Source organism: Gorilla gorilla, chromosome 11 (genome assembly GCF_029281585.2).
Source record: "Gorilla gorilla gorilla isolate KB3781 chromosome 11, NHGRI_mGorGor1-v2.1_pri, whole genome shotgun sequence".
Taxonomy (NCBI): domain Eukaryota; kingdom Metazoa; phylum Chordata; class Mammalia; order Primates; family Hominidae; genus Gorilla; species Gorilla gorilla.
In genome coordinates, this window is record NC_073235.2 from 138,808,197 (window position 1) to 138,823,554 (window position 15,358).

The 15,358-nt window shown below is 49.9% G+C and overlaps 1 protein-coding gene across 12 annotated transcripts in view; it reads left to right on the forward strand.

The window, feature by feature from the left end:
- Window positions 1-14,887, forward strand: part of AGAP1 (ArfGAP with GTPase domain, ankyrin repeat and PH domain 1) — a 636,895-nt gene extending 622,008 nt beyond the window's left edge. For all 12 annotated transcript variants that reach the window (XM_019022384.4, XM_019022385.3, XM_004033402.4 and 9 more), the window contains 2 exons: window positions 3,284-3,539; window positions 7,011-14,887. In XM_019022384.4, the coding sequence (XP_018877929.1) occupies window positions 3,284-3,539; window positions 7,011-7,214 (460 nt within the window). In that variant the 3' untranslated portion in view covers window positions 7,215-14,887. The remainder of the gene's footprint in view (window positions 1-3,283; window positions 3,540-7,010) is intronic.
- Window positions 14,888-15,358: the final 471 nt, after the last annotated feature.

The window sequence follows — 15,358 nt, forward strand, 5'->3', positions numbered from 1 at the left end:
TATATGTATATATACCACAGTTTCTTTATCCACTTGTCGATTGATGGCCATTGGGGTAGGTTCCACAATTTTGCAGTTGTGAATTGTGCTGCTATAAACGTGTGTGTAAGTATCTTTTTCATATAATGACTTCTTTTCCTCTGGGTGGGTACAGTAGTGTGATTGCTGGATCAAATGGCAGTTCTACTTTCAGTTCTTTAAGGAATCTCCACACTGTTTTCCATAGCGGCTGTACTAGTTTACATTCCCACCAGCAGCATAGAAGTGTTCCCTGTACACCACATCCATGCCAACATCTACCGTTTTTAGATTTTTTGATTATGGCCATTCTTGAAGGATTAAGGTGGTATCAACAATGCTGATTTTTAAAAGTAAAGAACAGCTCATTCAAATGTGTATCAGCTTGTCAGTTCGGATGAGGTTGCCTATGAGGTGAGATGTGAGGACAGAGAATCACTCCAGCAGTTCCCGGGGAGAACATACTGACACAGTGAAGGGTTCAGGAGCCGCAGGTTCGTACTCATTCTTTGGCTGGGGTGTTCGAATATTAAAAAGAAATTGAATAATTGCAGTTAGCACTGTAGCTACTGGTTCAGTTATGTGGTTTATCCCTGGGTGATTTGGCAATGACTATTAAAGTCAATCGGAGCGGAATCAAATAGTTGTGGGATTTTAATGTCTACCAAAAAATGAGAGTTAGCAAATTGGAACTGGAAAATCTGGACGTATCCTTCACCATCATCCCTTTTCATTTAATTGACGTTTTGCTCCTTCTCTTTTGTGATTTATGAAATGCATCAACAAACGTTTAATACATTTTAAATAAGGCCTTTAAAATAGTATCAGAACTACTTCTTTTTGTCTGTCTCCTGAACCCGTATTTCCCAGACATTGTCAGTGCTTTTGTGCTTGTGTTTTTGCCCGAGTGGGGTGCAGGGGCTGCCTCCGCTGCATTCGTGGGGGCCAGTGTCAGTTCTCAGCTGTAGCCAAGTGTTTGTCCTGGAAATCTCCAAATGAAAAGAGTCGGGGGTCACTCTGGGGTCACTCACATGTACCAGGAAGTGAAGCAAAACTAATCCAGATTTACTCCTGGAAGAATTTGTTTGCCTTAGTATTTAAAAACAGATTAGGGCTAACCCGACACTGGATCACTAGGTGCAATGTAAACACGGGTAAAAGGTGTAAACAAGGCCTTTCCTCTGTACTTCGGAAGCAGAAATGTCATGGGTAATGAGTTTTCTTTCTAGACTTTCGCGGAAGCCCTGAGTGATTTCTCCGTGTCGTTTGTAGCTGTGTACTCTGATTATTCCCCTGGAGAAACCTGAATTTTGGAGAGGGCGGTTGTGAATCAGTGCATTATTAAAGTCTCTATGGGTAACTGCAGTCCCTTCTTACGTGTAGGGCTTTTCTTTCTTTTCTTTTTCTTTTTTTCTTTTTTTTTTTTTTTTTCGAGATGGAGTCTCATTCTGTTACCCAGGCTGGAGTGCGGTGGCGCAATCTCAGCTCACTGCAACCTCTGCCTCCCGGGATCAAGCCATTCTCCTACCTCGGCTTCCCGAGTAGCTGGGATTACAGGCGCCTGCCACCACACCGGCTAATTTCTGTATTTTTAGTAGAGACAGGGTTTCACCATGTTGGCCAAGCTGGTCTCGAACTCCTGACCTCAGGTGATCCACCCACCTCGGCCTCCCAAAGTGCTGGGATTACAGGCATGAGCCACTGTGCCCAGCCTCTTTTCTTTGTCATCCTCATCAAAAAGGCAGGCAGGTAGCACATCCCTGGCTGGGCTCGGCTCCTGGGATCCTTGTAAAATTTCAAGAGCTACTTGTAAAATCTCACACTGTTCTTTGTAAATTTCTTGTCCCCCACCACCCTACCTTTTTTTTTTCCCTCTAGCGGTGCTGCAGAGTCTTGAGTTTTCAGTATCTGTCACGCTCTTTTTTGAGAAACCAGAAACCATCATCAGTAGCCACAAAGTACAGGAGCTGCTCGCCTGGGGTCCTTCCTTTGGGTCAACATAAACATGCCTCACTGTTGGTTTCCTCTTCTATTTCTTGAGCTTCTCATCTCATCCTGTCCTCTCCTTCTTAGCCCTCCCCACAGATGTGTAGCAGGGTCCCCATCCTCTGTAGACCCCCCAGGAGGAGACCACGTATTACACTGGCCACGTCGGGCAGCCCCATCTCAGCCAGGTTGTGATGCTGGGGCCGGGGCGGGCAGGCATCAGCATCATCCGCTCTCCACACCTCCGACCCCATCCACCCCCTCCCCAGCTTTGTCCTCTCCTCTGCCTCTGGGCTCAGCTCTGGCTTCTAGGAGCTACCTGCCTGTTTCCCAGGCCCTGGAACAGTTCCCCCCAAAAAACTCAGCCATTCCTGACATTCTGTCCTTTCCACTTAAGCCTTCCCCAAGTATCTGGAGATTCCAAAAGCTGCATCTCTCTGCTAAACCTCCTCAATGGAGTCTCCACCCTCTCCTGCATGAGTCTGTTGCCATGTTTTCCTCAGCTGAAAGAGTTTGGAGACCCTGGGGAGTCCACACACACCCCCTATTTCGGAGTTTGAAGCTAAAAGCACATGGTCACCCCCAGGTGTGGGGAGCACACTGGCTGTCCCTTCCCCCCCCCCCCCCCCCCCCGGCCCAGCTCCAGCCAAGTGTCCTATAGCCCTCACTTACAGTCCTGCTTACAGTAAAGCAACTCTCGGCCCCAGAGACCATGCTTCCATCGTGCGGTCCGTGCTCTCGGCCCCGGAGACCGTGCTTCCATCGTGCTGGTCCCAGGCAGTAGGGTGGTTTCTCCTGTGCATCGGTATGTGAGAGCCACTGATCCAAGGCCATGGCCTTGAGCCCTCACTTGGTAGTTTTCTTTCCAAGGACAGCTTCTACACTAAAAGTGACAGAAGCAGCACCAAGGCAATGTATGAGCCTGAGATCAGCGGCTCTCACACCTTGGGCCTATTGGAATCCCCTGCAGGGCTTGTTAAAACACCCTGAGAGGTTTGGAATCCCCTGCAGGGCTTGTTAAAACACCCCGAGAGGTTTGGATTCAGGGGGTCTGGGGCGTGACCTGAGAATCTGCATTTCTGGGCTGATGCTGCTGGTGAGGATACTGTTTTGTGAAGGTGGATAAACGTTTCCCCCAGGGGGCTTTGTGCCGAGTGAAGACCTTTGCTTTCTGTTATTTCACTTACCTCTCGGCTTCTCCCGACCACACTGGGCAGGGGCTGGCAGCCTGTGTTCTCAGGCCTGATCGTGACTGCACCTGTCTGGTGGCTCTTTGCAGGGAAGAGAAGGAACGGTGGATCCGTGCCAAGTATGAGCAGAAGCTCTTCCTGGCCCCGCTGCCCTGCACGGAGCTGTCCCTGGGCCAGCACCTGCTGCGGGCCACAGCCGATGAGGACCTGCGGACGGCCATCCTGCTGCTGGCACACGGCTCCCGGGACGAGGTGAACGAGACCTGCGGGGAGGGAGACGGCCGCACGGCGCTGCATCTGGCCTGCCGCAAGGGGAATGTGGTCCTGGCGCAGCTCCTGATCTGGGTAGGTGGTCGGCACGCCTGGCAGAGGACGGGGCCACAGGAGGCACTCTGTGCTTTGTTCTGCTTCCGTGGGCATCTTTCTGGCAGACGGCTGTTGTTCTCGATCTGCAAGTGGGAACAGTTCCTAATGGGAAACTCTGATTGAAGAGCAGAGGGCCTTATGGAGAGACAGCCGGTCCTCCTTGTACAGTACTTGCTAGAGTTTCTGAAAATTGCAACTTTGTGATTGCCCCTTATCAAGCAGGGTTGGTGCTATCCCTCTTTTTTCATTTCCATCATCTTCTGGAGAGAAGGTGGTGTATTAACGGGATGGCTTGTAGGGTTTCCCCATTTCCAAACCTTTGGTGTTTTTATTCACTTAACACAGAAATACTGGACCCTAAACTTTGAGGTCTGATGTGGCAGGAGTTTGTCAAAGGACTTCTTTTGAACCATTCTGATTAATTTCTACTGGGGAAAAGTATTCTTTACATTCCTATTGAAGCATGTATCACAATGCTTGAAGGAGTGAAAGAGAAGGATAAAGTGGTTGTGCAGAGAGGCCCTGCCTGTGCCACCCGGGAGCTACGTCTGAGAAGCCACGCCCACCTAGGGGCTGCCTGTGGACCCCTGGGGCTTCTGCTGAGGCAGGTTCCCACCAGAGGCAGGCAGAAAGCTGCCAGCAGGGAGGCTCCCCAGGTAGGGAAGGCAAGTGTGTGCCCAGAAGTGGAGACAGCACCCAGAGGTGGGACACCCAGCTGGAGGCTCTTCTGTCTCCACCCGCAAGGCAGAATGGGTCAGTCCAGCACAGCAGCACGTTCTACAGTAGCATGGGTAGAGTGCGGCAGGTTTCTGCATGCTTTTTATCTGACTTTTTTGTTTTTTGTTTTTTTGAGACAGTCTCGCTCTGTCACCCAGGCTGGAGTGCAGTGGTGCGATCTCAGCTCACTGCAACCTCCGCCTCCCAGGTTCAAGCAATTCTCCTGCCTCAGCCTCCCAGGAAGCTGGGATTACAGGTGCACACCACCACGCCCAGCTAATTTTTGTATTTTTAGTAGAGACGGGGCTTCACCATGTTGGTCAGTCTGGTCTCGAGATCCTGACCTCGTGATCCACCCGCCTCGGCCTCCCAAAGTGCTGGGAGTACAGGCATGACCCACCACGCCTGGCCTTGATCTGACTTTTTTGATGGGTGCAGTTGGTGAATGAGTGAGATATAGACACTACACCAAAATCACACAGATACTCCCTTTTGCTCATGAGTCATACATGTGATGTAATGCAAATTAAATAAGAGTTGTGTGTAGTGTGCTAGGGCTGCCATAACAAAATACCACAGACAGGGGTGCTTCAACAACAGACATTTATTTTTTCACAGTTCTGGGGGCTGGAAGTACAAGATCAAAGGGCCAGCAGGAATGGTTCCTGGCGAGGCCTCTCTCACGGCTGGTAGATGGCCGCCCTCTCCCTGTGTTCTCACAGGGCCTTTCCTCTGCACTCGTTCCTGGTAGATCTCTCCTTTCCCCCCACCCCCTTCTTTTTGGGACAAAGTCTTGCTCTGTCGTCCAGGCTGGAGTGCAGTGGCACAATCATAGCCCACTGTAACCTCGAACTCCTGGGCTCGAGCAATCCCCCCACCCTAGCCTCCCAAGTAATTGGGACCACAGGCATGCACCCCCATGAATGGCAGTTTTTAAAAAATTTTGTAGAGTTACGTTCTTACCATATTGCCCATGGGTTTTGAACTCCTGCCTTTAAGCAGTCCTCTCACCTCGGCCTCCCAAGGTGTTGAGATTACAGGTATCAGCCTCCCAGCCCAGCCTTTTCTTCTTCTCATGTAGATACTAACCCTATTGTGACCTCATTTAAAGCTAATACACCGCCATAAAGGCTCTGTCTCCAAATACAGTCACATCTAAAGTACTGGGTGTCAGGACTTAAACATGTGAATTGTTGGTGGGAGCGGGGGACACAGTTATAAATTACAGGCCATCTTTGCTTCTCCAATTGAGCAAAAATTCCTTTGATGGCGCTGGTTCCATGCTGTTGAGTGGCCTCAGACTCCCACACATTGTGAGTTGGCAGAAGTGGAAGTGAATTCACTCTTTTTCATGAGCAAAAAGCTTAAAAATGTTGTGTACTTTAACCTCATGTTTTCCCCCTTCTAATCATCACTCTAATAATCAATCACAGATCCTGAGAAAGATTCTATCTGAGGACATACATCTGGGCACTGTTTCTTCCAGTGACAATTTTTTTTTTTTTTTTTTTTTTTTGAGACAGAGTCTCACTCTGTCGCCCGGGCTGGAGTGCAGTGGCACGATCTCGGCTCACTGCAACCTCCGCCTCCCGGGTTCAAGCAATTCTCCTGCCTCAGCCTCCTGACACTAGCTGGGATTACAAGCGTACACCACCATGCCCAGATAATTTCTGTATTTTTAGTAGAGACGAGGTTTCACCATGTTGGTCAGTCTGGTCTCAAACTCCTGACCTTGTGATCCGCCCTCCTCGGCCTCCCAAAGTGCTGGGATTCCAGGCATGAGCCACCGTGTCCGGCTCCAGTGACAATTATTACAAAGTGTGCACAGTTGAGGGGAGAGTTCTGAATTCTGTTCATGTGGTGCAATACTGTATGACTTGCCTATGTCATGCTTTTTGAGGGGTGGGGAGGCAGGGTCTCACTCTGTTGCCCAGGCTGGAGTGCAGTGGTGTGATGTCGGCCCACGGCAGCCTCTGCCTCCTAGGCTCAAGCGATCCTCCCACCTCAGCCTCCTGCATAGCTGGGACCACAGGCATATGCCACATGCCCAGCTAATTTTTTTAAAATGTGTTTTTTTCTAGAGACAGGGTCTCCCAATATTGCTCAGGCTAGTCTTGAACTCCTGGGCTGAAGTGAACCACCGCACCCAGCTTGCGTTGTGCTTCTGAGTAATTTTTAATGATGTAAGAAAATGATCACAGTATAGTAATCAATAAAAAATGAAAAAAATACAAATTATTTGTACAGTCTTATCTCAATTATGTACATATACATGTAGATTCAAAGAAAACTCATTGAAAGGAAATACACTAATTCACAAAGGTTATCTCTAAGTAGTAAGATTATGGGTGATTTTTTTTCTTCTTGAGCTCTTATGTGTTATTTATGTATTTCCTATAATGAAAATTCTGAGATCAAAACAATGATTTTCTTTGTGCAATTGGAAAGTCAAAATAGAAACAGCAAAACTAAAGTTATCTTTGATTCCTTAATGTTGCACAAAGGAGGGGCTTTCAGTTGAAAAAAAAGACATGTTCTTTCCTTAAAAGAATCCGCTGGCCACGGGTGCAGGCTGTGCCACCAGCACTGGATGGTCCTGGCGCCCCAGCCAGTTGTGTAGTTGGCCCCGCTGTCCAAGCACAAGCCACATGCAAGGGCTGAGAGAAAGCTTCCCTGCCCCCTCCCTCCATCACGTCCCCCATGATACTAACGTGGGCTCCCTTACCTCCGCAGTACGGAGTGGACGTCATGGCCCGAGATGCCCACGGGAACACAGCGCTGGCCTACGCCCGGCAGGCCTCCAGCCAGGAGTGCATCGACGTGCTGCTGCAGTACGGCTGCCCCGATGAGCGCTTCGTGCTCATGGCCACCCCCAACCTGTCCAGGAGAAACAATAACCGGAACAACAGCAGCGGGAGGGTGCCCACCATCATCTGAGGAACAGCCGTGCCCGCCTGCTCGCCGCACCCGGGACGCGGCAGCCTCGCCGCATTCTCGCTCAGAAGTCGCAGCACGTGAGTCCCGTCGCATCCCCTCCCTCTTCCTGGTGGCCACCTCCCTCCTGCCCACCCACTCTCACCCCAAACAAAATCACAAAACCTGGACATCCTCAAGGGGCGAAGAGGCGGCCGGGAGACTGCAGAAGTGGCTCCTTTTCATAAACTCCCCTAAACCACAAACAGGAGAGAGCGACGGGCCTCGGCCCTTTGATGATAGCACATGGCACAGGACCCTTGTCCTGGTGGCACAAGGGACGGGGACGCGAGGGGGAGGGGAGGCGAGGAACAAGGAGAAGGGGCAACTTTCCTTAACCGGCAGTTGAGCACATAGTACATTTCACCTCTACCAAACGGAACACTTGGATTCCATCTCTTCTCTGAGGAGCTTGACGGCATAAATCAGAAGCAAGCACAGAGTTTGTCAGGTTTGAAGCCCCTATGATGGTGTGTGTCAAATCAGTTGTAGCTAATCTGTCCAGGGAGAATACTGGCTTCATTACACTTGTATAGTCGAGTTCTTCCCGCATTACTGCTGTTTAATAGAACGTGATTAGTTATCGCCGAGAAGAAAGCATATTAGCCGAGGAGGTAGTCACGCGGCACGCTCCGGTGATTGCCACGATGTGATTGCAATACTCTTAGAAGCATCATATTATCCCAGGCATGTTCTTTCAAGCCCTTGGAGCCCTCCTTTCTAAATTCACTGTCATAATTTAGTATCTGTTTAATTTTTCAGTCCAAAGAGAGGAAATCAGTCGCTGAGTATGATTTGACTCCGGTCTCCTTGGTGCAAAAACAAAATGGGAAAAATAAATAAGAATAACTCAGAAATTCAAAAGGAAACCACAAATTCAGCTAATAATAGCATTTCGAGTATATTTCGTAAACTAAGGAAATACACAAAAGGCTGTTTTTTCCGGCCGTAAGAGATATTTGATGCCCTTTTGCCGAGGTGGATGTGTTAGTCTCAGGCCCTCCTGGACCACGTTGCCCAAGTCACACAGGCTTCTGTGTTATGTATTTAGATAAGATGTGTGAAAATATATTTGAATAAAAAGTTCATAAATATGCATTGATTTTTGTACAGACAAAGGGCACCTCTCTTAATTTATAAATTGAACTGGATGTGAACTAATAATGTGCAACTAGTTGAGATAAGAGGGTTACAGATCATTGTACATGGAAAATATTCCCAGCAGTAAACACTTCCATTAATGTGATCTACGGCTTTTAAAAAGGAGCATCTCAGAATAAGATGGTGGTACAATTTGCTTATTAAAATTGAGAAAGAAAAAAAAAAGACACACTGGAGTATATCAGAAAGGAAAAAGAAGGAATGTGGTCTCTCATGATTGAAAGCGTGATTTAGATCGGATACGGCTTTTGCTAACCAAGGACCAAGGGGCTCTGGCAAGATGGGGTGGTTTTCCGAATGCCAGACCGAGGTGCCTTACGAAGGCAGCTGCCGATGGTTCTGTGGCACAGACTGGCTCCTGAGAACCCAGACGACCTTGACCTGGCAGCCCGGCCCTCCACGCTAGTACCTCGCCTGATTTTCCATCGTCGCGGTATCCGGCCGCTTCAGACGTCCACCGCCTTCAGTGGTGGTAGTCAAATGTAGTCAACCAAACCACAGCATCCCTTAGGTTAAAAGCAAACGGGGCAGCTTTGCCTAGAGCTCATTGACAGTGTGATGGGGGGAGAAGGGTTGTCACAATGGAAGATGAGGACACTAGACTCATGTAGCACAGAAACACGAAGCCACACGCGCCGGCAGCCTCCGGGGTGTTCCTCGCTCTCGTATGTTAAACCTTATATTTTATAAGAGTTTTTCCTCTTATTTCACTTTTTAAAAAAAATTAAAGTAGGTGGGGAAAAAAATAAAGCTTTACACAGAATTTATATGTGGGTAAGTGTTTCATGGAAATTTCTAATCTTAACGAAGCTAAGTGGAGCTCGCTCGTATCCAAAAGTATAACAGGTGCAGAAGCCACAAGTCTGAGAACCTTGACGACAGTTCCATCGTCCTGCCATTTGATTTTTCAGTCTGCGTTTCATCACTGTGTAGCTATTGTAAATGTGAATAGAAAAAAACAGGTCATTGCCTATTTTTGAAGAACGCGTTGGTGTTCGAGTCCACTAGACACACTCGCTCCACACAGCCTTCACCGTAGACTCTGTAGTGGACACAGATATAGCATAAATGAAATTGTTAAATTATTTCATTGTAGTTAATTCCCACTATAGGAATGCTTTATCATAGTGAAGTTTCTTTTGAGAAGAAACGGAACTCCTTGAGGCTTCTCTTTGGGATGTATATGAGCGTGTACATATTATTCTATGTGTTTATAATATAATATTTTCCCAAATGACTTCTTGTTTCACTTTGCCTTCCACAACCTGAATGCCAGATTGGTTTTTTCCCTTCCTGGCCCCCAGCACAGGCTGCCATGACTCCGCCTCAGAAAACACAGCCCCTCCCCTGCCATTCTCAGTGATGTCCATCTGCTCCACTCCGCAGCCGCTTCCTAGGGCCCAAGTTTTGGTAGCAGAAGGAAAGGCAGTTTTTGAGGGTCTTTCGAAAAAAAGAAGACGGGGCAGCTTTGCCCAGAGCTCGTTGGCAGTCTGTTTGTATTTCAGTGTCTAACCAGAAGTCCTTTCTTTGCTGACCGCACTCTCGTTCCCACTTTCAAGCTAATTACCACCAAGGCTGGGAGAGGCAAGGACTGAGGGCGGAGCTAGGAATAACTCGTTTGAGAAGGGGGTGGAGTTTTCGTTGTTCATTTCCATGTTCAGTTCTGTGATGTGACGATGACAGATCACCACTGCAGGATCCACCTCACCTTTCCTGTTCAGAATTAAAACTCTCCCTTGATGAGAAACAGCCAGCTGAGGGAGGCCCACGAGTGGCCTGTGTAACCCCATGGGTGATCTGGACACATCTGCACCCCCGCGTTCAGCTTCACAGAGACTGAACTTGGCGGGGAGTGGAGGGGTGTGGTGCAGACCTGGCTGCAGCAGAAACACCCCGCAGGGACAGTACTCTGTGATTCTGACCTCAGGTGCTGGGACGGGCAGATGGTTTGCCCCGCCCAGCACCCCAGTCCTGGTCCCTGGTCCCTCTCTCTGTTTCATCCCAGGAAATGAGCAGCTCGAGGGTGAGCAAGTGACAAGTTCCTGAGTCACTGGCCCCAAAACCAGGTGCAGTGTCCTGTCTCCCAAGTGTGTGCACAATGTATATATGCACTGGAAAGGAGGGCGAAGGCAGCGGGTCGCTCGCCAATGGCAGGGTTCTCAGACGCAGGAGAGAGCGGGATCTTAATGAATTGCATTTCCTGCAGAGCCTCTAGTGCACAGGCCAGTTCTCGGCAGTGCTTTTCAGCACAAGGGCCTTGCATTGAAGCTCCCTCTTCTGAGATTTTGCCCACCCTGATGAGGCCTGCATGGTTCCGGCCTCGTCATCCAGTGTCGATACCAGTCTTCCTATTTTTGTGACATCTGCACATTTGGGGTCATTCCCTGTCTCTGCATAGGAGCTATTGCTAACCTTGTTAGGGAGAAACATGGTCTAATGAGAAAGACAGGCCCCTAGGCTCAGCTGGCCCTGCCATCCCTCCAGAGGATTCCTCTGCCACTCTAGGCAAGCACCCAGCTTCCTGGGCTCTTTTTCCTCATCTGTGAAACTTGCAGGGTGCAGTGAGGTTTCAAACCAGTGTGATAAATGTTGGCCTCACACCTGGCCCAGGGGATGCTGGGAAAACAGGAGCACTTGTTAAGAACAGAAACACTGATGGGACCAAAGCCAGTGCACACACCGGGAAACCTGCCTATGGCTGACATTGTCCTCCAGCCTGCATTCTGGGGAGGCTGTGATGGGCACGTTTGCCAACCCCCCCCCCCCAGTAGAGCCCAGGACCCTCCTCTCTCAGCTTGCCAGTGCCCTGCCCTGCCCTCCACATGGCGGGGAACAGCATCAGTGAGGTCCTTGCTCCCTGAGAGCCTCTCTGGAACCTGCCCCCTTTTCTCAACGTGTATATTCTGCTTTGTAGTCTGAGGATGATTTTCTAGAGGCGAGGAAGGGGCTGAGTTCTGCCCTCGTGCTGTTCGCTGGTGCTGATCAGGTCCAAGACGACCCTTCCCTCTCCCCCACAGCCTGTTGAGGTGCCGTTGACGTGGACAGCGCCCCTCCCTTAAGATGCCCCCTTGCCGTTGCCGTGAGCCACCGTGACTCACGCATGCACTGGGCCTTGCTTGGTGCTCCCCTCCTCCTCCTGTCTGAGATCGGAGCTTGCTGGAGAGCACCCCAGGTCGCCGTGCTTGGCTGCAGGCCCGTCCCTCTCCCCATCCTCGGGTTCCCAGCGTGTTTTGTGCTTGAACTTGGCGGACTCATCTTACCCCACAAGAGTGGCCTGCTCAACCTGCAGCCTCCAATGTGCCGTAGGTGCTCTAGGTCCCCGTGGCGCCCAGGACACCAACTCTCCCTCCCTGCACTTAGGATGTTCTGGAAATGAGGGGAAATCCACATTCCTGCCCCAGGAGGTGGGAAGCCTGGCAACGATGTAGCTTCCCCTGAGATGCAGTATGATCAGGCCTCAGCAACTACTCAGGAGGCAAAGGTGTTTGGAAAGCAAACCCCAAACCTCCCGGCACGGCATCTGCTCTGCTTCCGTCCCTCACCACCTGCACAAGGTCGTTGAGACTTTTCTAGAACTCCCTGGGGTTGTATTTATGGCCTTCAAGCAAACAAATTGAAAAGCAGTCAAGGAGGAGTTCAGATAGAAAAGTGCTGGAGACACACATCTTTCCTTCAAAGGAAATGTAATTTATTTCCAACCGCTGCCTCAGACGGGGGTTTCACATGTTGTGAAGTCACATCTTGAATGATTGTCACCCTCATCCTTCCCCAAAAAGCTAAATAAGGGCCTTTGGCATCAATGCGTGCATTCTCCAGCTTTCCGCGGCTTGCGCTTGGATTTCTGAGTGGCGTTCTTCAGGGAGCCCTTGTGGTCATGTGTCTTTAATGCTGCCCCCATGCCCCCAGGCCAGGCCAGCACACTCAGGTGATAGTGAGTGGGGCCAGGAGACCCCCCTGCCCTGCCCAGTGGACAGATCTGCCCCAGCCCTGCTGTGGGGACGGGCCCTCTATCATTTAACCACATACATTAGGTTGCTTTTCAGCAAAATGTCAGCTTTCCTCCCATTATGCAGGAGAGAGAAGGGGCGCAGGTGTATCTCCTTAGAGTACACCTTGGAGCTGGATCACTAAGAAACAGTCCTCAGACCGGTCCTTCCGACACAGGCAGAGAGTGAACTGGATCGCTGGCCCCTGGGATGCTGTGCTGTCTGTGATTAGAGAGAAGTGGCCAGTGTCCCGTCTGTGATTAGACAGAAACCCCTATGGCAGACTCCTCCCCTCTCCATGAAGAAAGAAATATTTACTTAGATATTACTGTTTCAAAACACAAACTTCATTCCCCTTAGAGAAGAAATACTGCCCTTAAATAGACTGTTGAAATATTAATGGCCCCCCCCATTTAATCAGTGTGTCTGCGGCTTTCTTCGCATCACATGTCCGCGTTGGCAGGTGATTCTGGAAAGGGATTCTGGGAAACCAACAAGTCTTTTTTAAATCTTTGAGTTGTATGAGAAAGTATTTAAGTTCACCAGTGTAGTAAACATCCACCTCAGAGCAGCAGTAAGCAAACCTAAATCTGAAAACCCATTCTTACTGTCTTTCACCATGAGGTGCTGGTTTTGGTGTAAAATGACAGCACTTGGTTTGGGGTTTTGCACCTGTTGGGTAGAACTGTTCTTGTCTGAGGTCCTCACCCTCTACAGATGGGCCTCAGGGCCTGGAGGTGGGCAGATGGGTCCGGAGTGGCCAGCAGAGACTTGCATGGGCTCTGAAAGCCCCAGAGCTCAGGCCTAAGGCTGCTAGGTGAGACCAGCAGGCAGCTGTGGCCTCCGACCTTGGGACACCCAAGCTGGGCAGCCGCTCCATGTGCCCCAAACAGGATATCCTCATGAATGTGAGGAGAGGCTGGCTCAGGGCTTGGTTTTCATTTTGGCCTGGCACAGGGTACCTGTAGGGAGCACTCCCCCAACCTGAGGATGGTGAAACCATATGACAGAGACTCCTTGTCGAAGTCCACGTCGGACTGATCTAGAATGCCCCGTGGGGGGATTGCATGGCCTTTGCCTTGAGATGCAGGTGAAAGAAAGGAACCAAACAAGGCGTGAGTGTGTTGGGGAATCTTCCCAGTGGAGCAAACCCCCTTAACACACCAGCTGTTGGGAACAGCTGCCCCTAAATCCAATTAAACCCTCATCTCCCTGGTGCTGAACAGTCTACACTGGCCCAGGAAGCTAACGTCTGAGCCGCTTGGAGAGCTTTGGTAAACAGAAGACACTGGAAGCCCACTCGGTCAGCAGCTGGGCATGAGGATGTCAGGGGCCTTTGGACTTGAGGAAGGACAGTCCAGGTGCATGGAATCCTAATGGGCCTCATGCAGACACTGGAGGCAGCCCAGTCCCCTGCCCAATACCACAGCCCTGGGGTGTCCCCGACATTCCTGGAGGTCCCTGGGCAAATGCATTTCCTGCCTGGGTTCTCAGGGTAGGAGAACAGAGAAGCCTCCAAGGGTGTTGTGAGTGAGCCAGGGGCTGGTCTGGGGAGTGGGTCTCACGCACTGCTCAGGTTGGCACATGAGGGACCTCCCCCACCCCAACCCAGCCCCAAGGGTCCCAGCAGGGTTCTCAGCATGGCTGTTTTGAGGGTACACAGGTGGCTGGAGAGGGGTGGGGCAGTTGCATGGTGGGTAGCAAGGTGTGCATTTAGAAGCTGCTTCGTGGCGTTAAGAACGGGGGGGAGAGGGACCAGCACTATAACGTTAGAAATAATTCCTTCTTGCAGACTTGAAAAGCATGAGTTTCCCTCCCACAGCTGGGTTTTTGTGTCTGAAATACATCTAATTCTCCAGACTGCAGCCCCTCTCAGCCCTGAGCACCTGAGCGCCGGGGAGGCCCTTATTGGGCTCAGCCTGGAGAGGGGAGGGTCGCACGGGTCCCGGGGGCAGGTCTCCTGCACTGGCTCTTCCCTTCTGCCAGCTTGGAATTTGGTTCTCATCTTGCAACAGGGGTGTGTTTCCTAAAGGGCAGCCAGAGCAGCTCAAAGGTGATAACTGAGATGCATTTCTAGGCAGGGGCAGGGAAGGCCAACCCACCTTGCAGCCAGTTTTCTGTTTCTGTAAATAGCAGTGTATAGAGATGGAAGGGCAGTGTGGCTGTATCCACAGATGGGTTTAGGTTTTTTTTTTTTGGATGTTTTCTATTACCTCATTCATCAACTTTATGTTTCACAATGACTCGATGCTTTATTTATATTGTTTGTACTGTAATTAAAACCATTGACAGACATTTCACTTTGCTTGTTATTTCATATGATCTTGTTTTGATTAAATATGCCAGTTTGTATTTTCCTGCCTTGGGATTTTTTTGTGTCCGCTGTACAGTATTCTAAGGGAAAAAGAAAAAGAAAGATGTGTAAAGTAACAGAGAGAGGTGGCTATGGTGTAGAGACCTCTTTCTAATAAAGAAATGAGAATATGTCTACACCGCTTCCGTGGAGTTGTTGTTTTTTGGTTTTTGTTTTTTTTTTTTGGTGGCGTTGGTCATTTGTCACAACTAATTGTCTTTCTAAGCCCAGGAAAGGTAAATCAGAGAGAAAAGGGGCTCTGTCTGCTGCAGGCAGGGATTGCCCCAAGGCCCAGGCTGCCCCAGGCCCGAGGGACTCAGCACACGAGTTCGCAGACGGAGTGAAGAAAGAGACCAGGAGTGTGTCTTCTGACTTCTTCCTTTACAAGGACAGAAACTCCAAGAGAATGTTCTTTGCCCAGCCAGGGTTGACTGGGCCCAGAAGTTCCAGATGCTTCTGTATCTTTGCACTGCGCCACACTGCCTCAGGTGTGTCGTAAGAACTATTCCCAGCAGGTGGCTAGCAGTAGAACCATCCCAGGACTCTATTATTAAGACCGTTATTATCATTAATATTACTGTAATTTTTGCCTACAAACTACATTATAT